Here is a 15,183-nt window from a genome sequence, read left to right as displayed (position 1 = left end):
TAAAAGCAGCAGTTGCTTCTTTCAGTCTTTGACAGCTGTGAGACCAACTCTTTTTTTTTTTTTTCCAAACCATCCATCCTAAATTCCAACCTGTAAGAGTATGTACCTATATTTAGCTAGTGAGATTAAGTTGCAAGGGCTTCAGGCAGGGCAAAGCACATTGGTCTGCCTTTTTTACGGACAGACCTTTGGGCAGTCAACAGCTAAAGCTTTCTGCTCCCCCCCCTTTCACAAGCATTCACAAAATGGATTCCCAAAGGGAACTCACTGAAGAACTGAGACTTTACCAATCCACCCTTCTTCAAGATGGCCTCAAGGAACTCCTGGAGGAGAAAAAGTTTATAGATTGCTCCCTAAAAGCTGGTGACAGAAGCCTGCCCTGCCACAGATTGATTCTATCAGCATGTAGCCCTTATTTTCGTGAGTATTTCTTATCTGAGCAAAATGAAGAGAAAAAGAAGGAGGTAGTTCTAGATGATGTTGACCCCAACATCTTGGATATGATTGTCAAATACCTTTATTCAGCAAGTATTGATCTTAATGATTCTAACGTGCAAGATATTTTTGCTTTGGCCAGTCGTTTTCAGATCCCTTCTGTATTCACCGTGTGTGTCTCCTATCTTCAAAAGAGGCTTGCTGTTGGTAATTGTCTGGCCATCCTTCGATTAGGTGTTCTGCTTGATTGCCCAAGACTTGCATTTTCTGCCCGTGACTTTGTCTCAGATCACTTTGTGCAGATCTGCAAAGAAGATGAATTCCTACAGCTTGCCCCACATGAACTTATCTCAGTTATTTCACCTGACAGCTTAAATGTAGAAAAGGAAGAACTGGTATTTGAAGCAGTAATGAAATGGGTCCGAAAAGACAAGGAGAACAGAGTAAAGAGCCTGGGAGAAGTTTTTGACTGTATACGTTTTCGTCTTATGCCAGAAAAATATTTCAAAGAACATGTTGAAAAGGATGATATAATTAAAAGCAACTCAGATCTTCAGAAGAAAGTAAAGATTATTAAGGATGCTTTTGCTGGAAAACTGCCTGACTCTAGCAAAAACAAAGAACAGTCAAACAAAGGGGAAGTAAATGGTGATGTAGGAGATGAAGATTTACTTCCTGGCTATCTAAATGACCTTCCCAGGCATGGTATGTTTGTCAAAGACCTAATTCTTCTGGTTAATGACACTGCCGCAGTAGCTTATGATCCTCTAGAAAATGAATGCTACCTAGCAGCCCTGGCTGAACAGATTCCCAGAAATCATTCCAGTATAGTCACCAAACAAAATCAGGTCTACGTTGTTGGAGGACTGTATGTGGAAGAGGAGAACAAGGATCAGCCTTTCCAATCATACTTCTTCCAGGTATAAGCTTTATAATTATTGGTGCAATAATAGGTGCTTGTAAGAGTCACTGAAAAGTACTTGGCGTCTATGCAAGTGAACTGTCTAGTCTCTGGTCAGTGGAGAAAAATTCCTATAGAAAGCTATTCCTGTCTCATAAAGGTAAGTGAAACCAAGGGACCTGCATCTTCTCTTTCAAGATTAAGTCCATGGTGAGATCTCAGAAAAGATTAACTAGCATATTATATCCAGGCACTAGCTTTCATTAAGGTCCTGATTTGATGTTGTACAGGTGCCCAAAGTTAAGACTAATAATATTATTGTTGAATGTCTTCTGTGAATTTAAGTTCCATGAAAGTTGAGTACTTAGCTTCTTTAGATACAATCTTTTTTTTTTGTATCTGAAATATTTTTATGACCATAATAATGTCTGTATTTTAAATGTCACTTTTTTCACCAAAATTCCGAATTTGTCACATTTTTGTTTGAAAACATAAGGGCATTCCAAAATATGTTATTTATAGGTAGAAGGTTGTTCTCACAAACTGTTGATGCCAGTAGACTAAATACAATGTTCCAACTATGAACGCATTTTTTTTTCTTGATTTTGTAAATCTGTATAAATTGTAACTACCATGATCTACTTCAGAAAAGTAGCAGAATTACCATTTGGCATGCCTATATCATAAACTAATTCTGTTGTATTTTTAGATATCTGGCTACATGCTCTTTGATATTTAAATGATCTTCTAATGAATTATGCAATATGCTGCTGGCCACAGCTTGTCTTTAGGCGCATTAACCTAAAAGAGTGAAAGTAGGTCCGTTGCCAATATGAAATAAAACAGAGGGATAGATAGTGATAGAATTTTAAAGCCTTCATGTATCTAAAATGCAAATATTAAGTGTTTATAGCATGAAGGCTCACTGTGATTTCACACACAGTGAAAGAGCTGGTTTCTGGAATCTGTTACACCTGTGAAAGGAAAGTCAGTTTGCTAGAGCGGACACTGTTCACGTCCCTATGTAGTTGTAAAACATTATTCAGTGAAGTGCAGAACTTGTTACAGATATATTCTTCCAATAGAAATACCACATTGATGTCAATAATGTATATAATTCAGAACTGAATAATCAGTCTTAGGCTACTAGAAAGGGGCCCCTGAAAAACTAAACCTCTACATTGACATTAAAAATTGATTAAATTTTCAAAATCCTACTTTATACATCTAAATCCATTTCCCCAAATCCTTTCTCACTTGTCATCTTTAAGACTGCTTGCTGCTGTTACTATGTATAGTTAAAATACTTTTCTGATTACCCATGAGGCTGTGGTTCCCTCTAAAATGTCTATGTGGACCATACCAACATTCACTTATTATTGTCCCTTTCTCTACCAGTGATGCACCTGTTACTCTGTTACTATAACCTGTTGACATTTTGTTTGGTAGCTAGCAGCCCAAAACAAAACCAGGCTGCCAGTAGCTCAAAAATGCATGACTAGTTTAGTACCCTATCAACAGTACAGATGTCATCTTCGAGACTGATACAATGAACAGGCTGTGACCTGTGATGGATACATTTCGTCCTCAGTACCCTACCCAGATCTAGCTACAGGGGCAATCCATGGCCATGATCTACATTTCACCATTGCAATAAAACGTCTTGTCCAACAGGAGTGGTCTGACAAATCTGGGAGATGCATTTTACCACGCACACCTTGACTGTGGAACACACTTCTGGAAAAAGAATTACCTGATCTATGATTAGATTTATTCTGTGGAACAGTTTTTGTTGCATGAATTTCTACTACTTGCCTTTTCTAAATCTTCTGTTGTGATGCTCTTTCAGCTCGACAGCATTGCTGGTGAGTGGGTTGCCCTTCCTCCACTGCCATCAGCCAGGTGCCTCTTTGGGCTGGGAGAGTCAGACAACAAGATCTACGTAATTGCAGGCAAGGACCTTCGCACTGAGGAGTCACTGGATTCAGTCCTCTGCTATGATCCCGTGTATGTTTACAATTTAATTATGCCCACTGAGGACATGGAAATAGCCCATTATTAGTTTAAAGAGCCTAACAGTGATATTCTTCTTGTTCCAGGGCAATAAAATGGGGTGAGATCAAAAAATTACCTATCAAAGTTTATGGCCATGCTACTATCTCAAACAATGGATTGATATACTGTCTTGGTGGAAAAACTGATGATAAGTAAGTCTTTTTGTGATTATTTAGAACATTATTTGTTTGGTTCTTTATAGATCTATGTCCTCACTCAGAAATCAGGGTATCCCTTTCTTACATCTCTGGGTTAAGGTTGCTTACAATTTGGCAGAAGGCAACACATTATGGTATACAGAGTATATTTTTCATGATAAGGTAAAATTGTATATACATTGTAAACCCAAACAGTTGTTTTAATCACTTTACTTATTTCCAAGGCAAATTTTTAATTAAATGCACACACATTCATCACAGTTAGTTATGAGTATATTCTTTATAAGTATTATTTCTTACCAGACAGAAATGCTTAGGTACCATGGAACTACTTTGTGAGATCTTCAATTTTTTTCATTTGTAATGCCTGTTATACCTTACTAGGTACAACATTAAGAAAAATCCAAGTTTTTGCTGCTATTGAGTGTGTGGTGGTAATTTTTCCAAGCAAGCGAATGCTTTACTAAAGCATAGTGACAAGAAGTTGCAGTGGTTATAAAGGTGCAGTACAGATGAAGTTACTAGTTCATTTGCTTTCATTAGAATGAGCTTAGCTGGGCTAAGAGTCCATGTAAAACAATAAAATTTAGAGAAATGATGAGAGGCATACCTAGCATAAACTAAAATGTTTAAAGGAGTGTCCATGTGTTGGCTTTTGGTATGCCTTGAACTTCACCTTGGTGTTGTTCTGGAGTGAAAGTGACTTTTCCAAGCCCAGGTCTTCAAGTACAGTATGAAAATCTAGGGTCTAAACAAATCTGCCTACATTCTCTTTGAATCAGAGGAAAGATGGAATGACCTCTCTCGGTGCTTGATGGAGTTATTTTTCAATGCATTTTTTCTTCTGGAAGGGAGCAATAGTTAGCATTTAGTCATCTTAGCTCCTCCCACTATGGGTCTTGTTAATTTATACAGATTCAAATTGTCTAATGCACAGATACTGCTCCTTTTTTCTTTGGGTGTTTCAGTATTAGAGCTGTAAAACAACTGAATATATTTCATAAAGGTGCATAGATCCATGTACATGCATACTTGTTTATCTTGAACTACCAAATAAACCTATTCCTGATCTTCTCTATTATTAAATTCAGTTAATTCCTGTTGACCCTAACCGTTGTTGTACACTCCCTAAGAGTCCATCTGAGCAAAACACTCTCAGAAAGGATATTGCCTTTGTCCTGTAAGGTACAGTGAAATTACTGCCATATGGAAGCAGCATTTAACAGGTTTAGTTCTGTGGATGATTAGTGCTTTACAGACTTGTAAAAAGACTTGTCCATCACTAAATCAGAGAGATCTTATGAAAGAGATATTACATACAAACCCCCAAAACCCACCTCAACTAGGTCTCACTTGGAACAAAACAGTTCATTAGAAATTATTTCAATTTTTCTTTTTTCTCTGCAGGAAATGTACCAATAGAGTATTTGTATACAATCCAAAGAAAGGAGACTGGAGAGACCTGGCTCCAATGAAAGTGGCTCGCTCAATGTTTGGAACAGCTATCCATAAGGGCAAGATTTTCATTGCGGGTGGTGTCACTGAAGAAGGCCTTACTGAATCTGTTGAAGCTTTTGATCTGACCACAAATAAGTAAGTGCAAGCTATTTTTAAGATCAAGCTATTTTTAAGCAAATATTCTATCACCTTGGCTTTTAAGATCTTGAGATAGCCACAAAAATATCTGGTGCTGATACTATTCTAACATCAGCACAGCTTTACTATGATAGCTTAAACTTTTAAGTGGTCCTCAATGTACCTTTGTTTTAGAGTAAGTACTTCAATCATACGTAAACCCATTTGGCTGTGCTGCCTTCAATTGCAGCCATCATCCTCACAACAGAAGCTTTAACTTAAATGTATACTATCCCAAAGAGACCTACTTATAGAATTTAACAATATAAAAAATGAATTACGCAAGAAGAATTTCTACAATTTTGGACTCTACACATTCTATACAAAGCAAATGAAAGTTAAGGTCACTTTGTTACCATTATGTTTGGCACATTCTTTCTCTTCCATTGTTCAGACACACACGCAACCTGTGGTCAGAAAACATCTGCAGGTTCTTGTCTCAGTTTACTCTGTTTTGTTACTGTCAAGTCACACGAGTGTAAGAAGAAAATTAGCCTATTGGTTTTGATGTTGACATTGATGGGAAGTGAGATATCTCTATGTTTTATATGTTCATGGGTATGACTTGGCAGAATATTTGAAATTATGAGCTCTACTTTTTTTTTTAATTATTATTTTTTATTCTCAAATTATTATGTCTGTGCCACTAGAAATGAAAACTTATGTTGGAAACAATAGGGAAAAATGAGGATTAGAGGAGACAGATACATCTGTATAAAGCATCTTAGTGATGATGGGACCAGGAGACCTGTATGACTTGGTCTCTAGAAGGAGATGTCATCAGTGTAATTCTGTGGCATTAAGACTTGCATTTCTGCATGATGTTCCTGTGGGGATGGAGAAACAAACTCACTACTGATTGATTCATTTTTTTCTTTTACTATACCATTTCACTAAAGTGGTCCACAGCAGCTGCATTTACGTTACCCAGAACTGTATTTTAAGTACATTCAGTTTAGAATATTTCACATGTATTTGACTTAGGTTTTTCTCTTCGTTTCCAGGTGGGAGGTTCTGCCTCAATTTCCCCAAGAGAGAAGTTCCATCAGTTTAGTCACCTTAAGTGGATCTTTGTATGCTATTGGAGGCTTTGCAATGATTCAGCTTGAATCTAAAGAATTTGCACCTAGTGAAGTCACTGACATATGGAAGTAAGTTTAATTTTGATCATACTTTCCTGGTTGAAAGCCCTATCAACAGTTAGGTTTGTAGACACTGAAGGATAAAATTAATACTATGTTTAACTCTGGAAGTCAACCATATCTCAGGTTGTAAAGCACTTATTGCCAAATAACATGTTTGTTACTTTCTGACAAACGTTGAGATTTGAATCTAATGACTATTTCCATCTACTAATGAACAGTCTGAGTCATGACATTTAGATTCTTTTTTTTACTATATAGCAAGGATGTATGGAAAAAAATAAGTTCTATTGGCAGGTTTAGCCTTTTAAATGTGCTTTTGCTGTACAAACGTTCTCTGTTTTGTGACATTCTTATGCAGGAAAGCGTGTATACACAGAGAGGTTCATACATATGTATTATTAGTCAAACGAGTAATTGTTCTGAGAAATCAGAGATCTGTATCTAGATTTATTTACCTAAATCATGGTAGCAGTGATGAAACATTGTGCCTCTATTGTGACTCTTCAGTTGCTGAGGTGGATTCAGGAGTTTTAACTGGCAAAAGGATAGGAAGGATTACAAGAAAAAAAAAAACACTTTATATGTAAGAATTTAAAGAAATTCATCTGGAATACTTAAGATGAGGAGGCTTTTATAGGAGTAATGAAATATGACACAGGGAAGCAGTGAGCGTCAGGGACCAGGAAAAGGACAACTCACATGCACGAAAACATACTTCTGTTCTAAGAGGACAAAAGCAGTTCTGTGTAGCATTGTTCAGCACAAAGCTGCTACAAGCCTTTGCAATGTGTGGACTATCCTTTTTTATATATGAGTGAAAAAATGTCAAACTCAAGTTTTAAGAAGCTATGTTCTGACCTTATTTTGTTAAATGCAGGTATGATGATGAAAAGAAGGAATGGATTGGCATACTCAAAGAGATTCGATATGCTACTGGAGCTTCCTGCCTGGCTACACGCTTAAATCTCTTCAAGCTATCAAAATTGTAAACAAAATGATGGAAAATGGGATATGGCAAGGGAGTTTAGATAGGCTCTTCTGGTTTTGTTGCATGAAAATATCCCCAAATTGTTCAGAGTTTTGTAGCAGCATACTAGTTATTCTGTTAACTGTTAAACAGTTAATCTGTCTATCCAAGTCTTAAGATATTTACTAGCTAATCAACAAGAGGTGAATATTTGCTAACCTTTACAATCCTGAAGAATTAAAATTGATTAGAATAAATGAAGATTTCTGAGAGAACTCTATTTTTCCATTCAGTAGAAAATAAAACTAGTTGCATATCCTTACACTCAGTCCAGGATAGTGATGGCTTAGTCCCCAAACAATGCTTGAGAATGAATTTACTGTTAAATTAAGTACAACTGGTAGGTAGCTAATTTTATTCTAACTGGCTGTTTGCACAGCCTGATTTCTCACTTTACCAGTATATGTAAATCCTGCATTCTTCAGCCATATTTTGAGAATATTTTCATTAGAGCCTTCTCAAAATAATTAATTTAGCCTGAAATTGAAACACATATTGAAAACCAAAGTATATTACGTGGCTCAAGAAATGCCGACCTCAGCCAAAGCTGTATTAGTAGCCAGCCGTGAGGAAAGAGAGAAAAGTTTACAAGGTTAATAGCTTTGCAGTTTTCACCTATTATGTTTTGGCTTCCGGTAACAGGGATTTTCCACTTTTTTATGCTTTTGTATTTATTTCTAAAGCAAGAATTTTATGGAAGGTTTCCTCAGAGATCTGAGGCCATTAACAAGCATTCATGAAAAGTCCCAGAACAACTGATCATCTGCAAGCACTTATGACAGGGAGGACTTTTCCACCTAATAAAGAATTGATGTATTTTGATGTTTAAACTTTTAACTAGTAACAATTAAACTTTAACACTATAAAAATATCAATGGTGCCTCTTTTAATAATCAGCTCATCATTACTATCATATTGACAGGATATGGATTTCTTCATATAGCCTTTGCCCAAATCAGAGCACTCAGTTTTGCTAAAGTAGAACATGCCTGCCATTTTTAGAAAATCTCTTCAAAAGATCTCTCCGTTGGGTAAAGCGGATATCGTAACACTCAAGCAATGTAATTTCAGCTGATGTAGGAGGAAAACTGGAAATGAAGCCCACTACACCTGACTGAATGGTAATTGTAACTATTGCCTTCCTAGGAGAGAGGGGTAAACACATGGGAAAGGCACAGCCATCACACCTCATTTCAGTGTGTTACTGTACAGGGGTACCTAATCTGTGGGACATCTTTTCTGTTTTCCCCTTAATTCCACAGCTTTTCAGCTGCTCTAAAGTCTTCTAGACTCTAGTTAAATCTCCAGTTTACAGCAGCCTATCTGATGTAAAACTCGCAGATTTTAGAAAGAAAATGACGGTAAAGGATCAAAAGCAGCACATTTTATCGAAATACTTGTTTTATATTTTACTTTTCTTAAATGCACTTTCTGAATCCACTGATAGCAAGTTTCAATCCTCTCCCCATTGTGAATAGTACTAACTTTATCCATACATAACTCGAACATACCTGAAATGCAGGGTCCAGCCCAAGCACATGACTGTCCATGACTGATCACTCCATCTACAGCCACTGCTACCTTTTTACACTCCATAGTTGCTACTTGAAGACCACCTGTACAGAAGCAGGGTATAAAACAGCCCTCTGACTTGAAGCCCACCTTCTGATATCCTAACATACATTGATGATTATTTTCTCAATTTTACACAAAATAGAATATACAGATAGTCTGTATGCTGTGCCTTCAACGACATTTCCTTAAAGCACTTTTACAGAACAGACCCTTGGAGCCTTTTTCAGTTTGATCAGAAGCACCATCACCACAAGCAGACAATTTACTAGTATTTTCAGTCATCCCACACATGAGGACAGCCTCAGGAGGAGAACACCTTGCAACTTGGATCAATTCTGTCCCTTTTTCCTGGCTTTTCATCAGCACACTGATTTGGATTGAGTCAATAAAAATATATTCCTCTCCTACTACTGAGGTTTAAAAAAAAAGTGACAGCCAGGTGCACAATGGTCAATTCAGAAATGTAGTTGCTTACCTCAGCCAGCCTTCAAAGGATGTGGTAAAAAGAATGCTTGTACAAAAAATGCAAGAAAACATACACAGGTTGTGTGTGTCTGTGAAAGAGCGGGGCACAACTTGCTGTCCTTGTGAGGTAGCAGGAACTGTAGTCACAATGGCTGCTTCTGAAAATGGGCTCATTTGCCATAGTGTAACCACTCTACAGTTTATTACTTTACAATGAACATTCTCCTGGCTATTCTACTTTTTTCCTTCTACATTTCAGTATCTTATGCCGCCAGGCTCAGTGTGATCACAGGAAGCCTGATAACTGACAGATAGTTTTGAAATATCAGAAATAAAACAATGTTTTTCACCACCAATAACCAAGGCATTATTTATGACTCTCTAAAGACTTTTCTTGGTTTCATTTTCAGCCTAATTTTGCTCTTTTATGTACCGCATTATTTCCAGAACACGTTTAGATTGTTTAATTTTGTTATTATTAGTGAGGGCTAGTCCAACGCACAAGGCCATAAAAATTTTCATGAATTATCCAGTCACTAATAAGTGCCTATGTCTGGAAAAAAGCATTATTTCCACCTGAGCTTGTGTAAATCCCTCAGTTATCCCTTCCAAGTTACACTGAACTGCAGTGCAGGTGTTTCCAGGGTCTAGGTGGCTGCCAGATATCTAGAACTACTTTACCTTTCAGGTATGTGAAGGCGTTCCAGAAGGCTCAAACCATTACTTCTTGCGCACACACCACATCACAGGGTAGAAAAAGCAAGCAGCTGGAGGTTCCTCACCACACAACACCCTCCCCTGACACAGTCACCCATGTTATCTCTGTTCTAGAAGATGAAAACAGAATGGCTGTAATAGCAGTCCTATTGCTGTAATAGCAGTCCTATTCTTAGTAAATCTGCATTTCAGTTTCTTGGTTTCACAGTACAGAGAATCTATGTTTGATCTCTATTGCTCATTCTGTCACACGCTGGAGGACAGACATAGTGGAAACTATGTCTGCTGCCTCCTCTCTCACAGTCACAATACTTCCAGCTTTTTCTTTGGACAGTTTCATATCTGACCAATCTCTGTGCTATTTATTTAGGAGGCAATAATGAATTTTTATAGCAAAACTGTCACAGACCCATGTACTTGAAACAGCTTCCACCAAGAGGAGATTTTAAGCATCCTTATCATATCTTTGTGGCACATTGTGACCTGCCTTTTATACTCTAACAAATTTAGGATTCAGTCTCATTATACCCGATACCCTATGGCAAGCCTTGTTCCAGCTGACTCACAGAGATTTTGGAAAGTAAGTATTCCAATGTTACGAGAAGTTTAATAGAACATGAAGTGTTTGTATAAAAAATACTTTTTATTATGTCTTCGACATCACTGTGTTTCATATAGACACCTTCTCAGATACTCTAGCTGTTCACCTTTTGTAGACAAAACCATAGAATTCCATTCAAAGTGAGGAATCTGTAGAACAAAGTCACACAAACTTAGTGTTAATGTTGCCTGATACAAACCACATACCATCTTACAGCAAAGATAAGGCTCTCTGATACCTGTTGTTGTCCACCTTAATATAGTTTATCATCTGTGTCCTAAGAGCTAGGTTTATTCTAAGTACTGAAAAAACAAATTTCTTCTTTATGTAAGTAGAGTCAGTTTGCTTTCAAAAAGCAGCAACAGTTGCAGTTGCAGAGATGTGAAGCAGGTACCCACACAATACAGGCTATGACAACTCCATTACACCACCTCCCACCTTCCATATTTTGAAACCCAAACTGAGAGAAAAATCCCAGGTCATTATAGTTTGCAACATTAATGCACCAACCTGGATGGTATGTCAGGAGGCTAACATTTACTGTCAGGCAATAGGAGAAAGGATGTTTGTCATGTTGAAAAAAAGAAGAAAGCCTTAAGCTTACACAAGGGTTCTAGTTAAAGTTAGAGTAGGTAACACAGTAATTATATATACTGGAGAAACTGCATTCATGAACCTCCATTACCCAAATGTATCTATGCTTATGAGTGAGAATTAACTCTGGTCACTAGTCGTTGCAGTCACAGTACTACCACTCCATCTGACAGCCAGCATCCACAACCCACACGTGAGTTGCCATAACTGACTGTGTGGGTCAATGAGCGTATGTTCAACTTTTTCTCATGCAAAAATCTTCGGTGTATTGAAACTGAAATTTCTTTACTCAGGCTATGTTGAGATTGCTAGTTTGCCTGCAGTAAGGTAAGGCTAAGACTTTTTGACTTCATCCTTGCTGCAGGTGCTTTCAGAGAAGGTGCAAGTTCTATAGAGTCTATAAACAGCTCGAAATTTCACCCCTAAATTAAAGAATTGTTCTCACCCAGTAGGTGCTTTTAACTATTAGAGGAAAACTACCTTTAAATCTGTTGTAAGGAAAATGTATCAATCTGCACTACAGGTACAATTCAATAGAAGACACAGAATATTATTGACTGCTCACCTGAATGACTCGGTACCCCAGCATTTCCAGGTGTCGTTTTTTCACCGCAGCTTCTCCTTTCAGGTGATGTGAATCTTTGATAAAAGCTTTTGAATCAAGAAGTTCCAAAGCAATTCTGCAAACAACAAAATCGTGTATTTACTTTCAGGTTCCACCTGAATACCAAGAAGTGGTATTTCTAGTTCAGTTGATTTTTTTCAGTAAGACCATTACTAGATAAACCCAGCAATTCACAGAAAAAGAAAATTAAACAACTCCATGAAACTAGACAAAACATTTTCCTTACATTTATCTAGATGCACTTGAACTTCACGTCACTTAGAAAAAGCATTTCCTTCTTGCATCTGTTTTGTTCAAATGGCAAAACCAGCAACCGGCATTTTCAAGGCTTACGTTCAAAGAGGTGGGAGGAAAACAGTAGTCTAATCTCATAAAATACAAATTTCAAGAACGCCCTATCTACCCGAGTGTACTGGGTTTGGCTGAGACGGAATTAATATTCTTCATAATATCCTCTATGGTGCCATGTTTTTGACTAGTGATCAAAACAGCGTTGATAAATCTACACCCATTATTTTGCTGTTGCTAAACAGTCCTTGCACAGCATCAAGGCCTTTTGTTTCTCACTCTGCCCCCACAGTGCGTAGGCTGGGGCTGGCAAGAGGCTGGGAGGGGGCCCAGCTGGGACAGCTGACTTCAACTGGCCAAAGCGATATTCCACACCACATAACTTCATGCCCACAATAAGATGAGGAGTTTTTCCAAAGTAGTCAGAGCCTGATCTGCTGGTGGTGAGCGACTGCATTTGCAATGCTTGATTTCTGTTTCTTTTTTTTTTTCCTTCACTTCTTAATCTATATTTATATTGTCTGAATATATTTTTTTCTCACTTTCACCCTCCAGATTCTGTTCCCCTTCCCACCAGAGGGGCAGTGAGCGAGCAAGTGGGTAGAAGCTTACGTGCTGGCTGGGGCCAACCCACCACACCTAAGAAGGCTAAAGCTAATAAAGGCTTTGGAAAAAGGAACAGAAAAATAAACAGCCCAGGGATTCCACCAACTATTTAGGATAAAACCATCAAAAATCCTGGACTAAACTTGATCTAAACTGGGAAGAACTCATATAAAAATTCCAGGTACTAACCTCTGAGCCCCTGGTGGCAGAGCCTTTCTCCCTTCAACCTTGATGTCACGTCTCCAGTGTATTCCCTCCAAAGCACTCAGAAGCATATTCTGAGGCATATAGGAAAGAGGCTTTTTATTTTTATCCAGAATGCACTCAAAATCTGTGGGAAAACACAACTCTGTTTACAGACTGAAAAAGGAAACATAATTTGATCAGTATAGTGTTTACATTCAGAAAAAATAAGTGACAATCATAATTAGCAGTATCCAACATTTGTATCTGTATTCCATAACATTTTTAGAAAGTGTGTTTTGTACAAACTGCCAAAACAGCAGTTTCTTCTTTGCTGTATCTTGTGGCCTTAGAATCCACAGCCCCAGGGGCTTCCTAACTTTGGTGATAATAGTGGTATCAGCAGTCTCCATAGCAATCCTTAAAGGAGTAAATTCTCACCTATTTCATAGTAGTATGGTGTGAGAACAGACACTCTTGTATAATGGCTTCCTCCTAAGATCTCTGCCAGCATTTTGTGAACGTGCTGTCGCAGTGGATTTATTCGGCTCCTACCTGTAACGACAAAATAAAGAATTCACACATCAAGATGCACAGCAACCAACATTTTCAAACAGCACTTTGTGACACTGCATTTTTGACAGCCAGCCCACTGAATTTAAGGAGCTTTTCCGCTGTTCCCTGGTGTTATTCCATCATAGCTCAGAGATCATATCATCACATTTTGGGTGGAAAGTGACAGGTGCCTACTAATGTACTAGGTGCACAAACTGCAAATCCAGACTTTCCATCCTGAGTTTTCCCACTCACATTCGACATACACTTTGGCTTCTGGTTTGAACTGTTTTCAGGTTTCACTTTTATTTGTTTTTAATCTTGCTTAGACCGTTAAATAATTATTTACTTATTTTGCATCTCTTATGGAGATACCCCACTATTCATCACTGCTCTACCTATTTCAGATTAATACCTTGCTCCATTAAATATCTTCAGTCTCATAGGTAATGCAGATGAGTTTGCAAAGTAGATCTCTCCTTAAGAATTAATGGAGGAGATACTGGGTTTGCATTGGCTAGACTTTCCAAAATGGTCACTGTTCTCAAAGATCTCAGCTCCTACATCTATGAAGCTGAAGACTTAACTACTCCATCTCTCAGCCTTGATGGACCTTGATTCTTCTGAGGAAGATGACAGCAGTGAGTTTAAAAGGAGGTAGCAAAAATGCTCACCGTAAGAGATCTAAGTCAAATGTTCATCCTCCTAAATGAAGTAGGGATCAGTGATCCATTCTGAAAACACAGCATCTCCTCTAGTAGACAATTCTGATGATCCTGTTCCTGCTTCATCCTCTATGTCATATATACCATCTCTGTGTATATAAATTGTACCTTAGGTATAAATATCCCCTATTAAGTACATTAATACGCTTATACTTTTCAAGAATACACCCTCGGTGGATAATCGGGGTGTGCCTTTCTGAGCTTCTATTGTGTGCTATAGTCAGCAGGAAAGTTTTAGAACAAGTGCCTAGCAGACTGTTGAAAACAGATTATTACAAGGGCAGTTTTTCCCCTCCTAAATTACTTACCTGTATAAAAGCTATGGTGGCAATAGTGCTCATGAAACCAAGGGATGTGAAACTCTGGGCATTCCAGACAGACTGCTCTGTTCAGTTTCATAAGGCGTGAGCGGACCCTCTGCTTTAAGGTATCAGACAGGACTAAATTAAACAAAGTAAAAAAAAGCTGTGAACTGAAGTGTGAAAAACCCATTACATTTTAGTAGCTGGCTACCTCTGAATTATTTACTAAAGATACAGGTATCTGTGCACTATACTATTTATAAAATTCATGCTGCAAAATTTTAAAAAGCTTCTCAAAAATCCTTTAAAGAAAAACGAAAAATAATTTTTGGTCGATGTTAACAACAACAGCATGACAGAAAGTAGCAATCTAAACTCTCTCATCATTTAACTTTTAGCTAGGTGGTGGATGGCAAAATGTCAGTAGTGCATCCATAGCAAACAAGGACAGGAAACAGTCAAACAAACACTCAGTCCCTTACTTAGGGAGAAGAGACCAATGCGACTCATTTCTTACAGGTAAGAATTCCACACTATTTCTTGACCTTTGGACTATGACTCTTTCTTGGAATAATACTACAGTCAGGCAAT

General features: G+C 37.8%; 2 protein-coding genes across 18 annotated transcripts in view; one reads left to right on the top strand and one right to left on the bottom strand.

The window, feature by feature from the left end:
- Nucleotides 1-15,183, bottom strand: part of FASTKD1 (FAST kinase domains 1) — a 39,587-nt gene that overhangs the window by 9,542 nt on the left and 14,862 nt on the right. For 11 of the 17 annotated variants that reach the window (XM_066999528.1, XM_013171462.3, XM_048061366.2 and 8 more), the window contains 5 exons: nt 14,599-14,730; nt 13,452-13,565; nt 13,017-13,158; nt 11,874-11,988; nt 10,754-10,863 (listed from right to left, as the gene is read on the bottom strand). In XM_066999528.1, coding sequence (XP_066855629.1) covers nt 10,774-10,863; nt 11,874-11,988; nt 13,017-13,158; nt 13,452-13,565; nt 14,599-14,730 — 593 coding nt within the window. In that variant the 3' untranslated portion in view covers nt 10,754-10,773. Of the gene's footprint in view, nt 1-958; nt 6,012-6,784; nt 6,864-8,867; nt 8,973-10,077; nt 10,224-10,700; nt 10,864-11,873; nt 11,989-13,016; nt 13,159-13,451; nt 13,566-14,598; nt 14,731-15,183 lie in introns of those variants that run through there. The other 6 variants (XM_066999537.1, XM_066999533.1, XM_066999535.1 and 3 more) reach the window with 6 other exon arrangements.
- On the top strand, nt 246-8,227 carry KLHL41 (kelch like family member 41). Its single transcript, XM_013171477.3, has 6 exons — nt 246-1,355; nt 3,186-3,343; nt 3,436-3,543; nt 4,957-5,142; nt 6,189-6,335; nt 7,207-8,227. The coding sequence occupies exons 1-6, from the start codon at nt 246-248 to the stop codon at nt 7,316-7,318; spliced, it is 1,821 nt and encodes a 606-aa protein (XP_013026931.2). The 3' UTR covers nt 7,319-8,227.

The sequence above is a fragment of the Anser cygnoides genome, chromosome 6 (assembly GCF_040182565.1).
Source record: "Anser cygnoides isolate HZ-2024a breed goose chromosome 6, Taihu_goose_T2T_genome, whole genome shotgun sequence".
Classification (NCBI taxonomy): Eukaryota; Metazoa; Chordata; class Aves; order Anseriformes; family Anatidae; genus Anser; species Anser cygnoides.
Note: the sequence above shows the minus strand (reverse complement) of the source record. Positions and strands in the feature narration are given on the sequence as shown.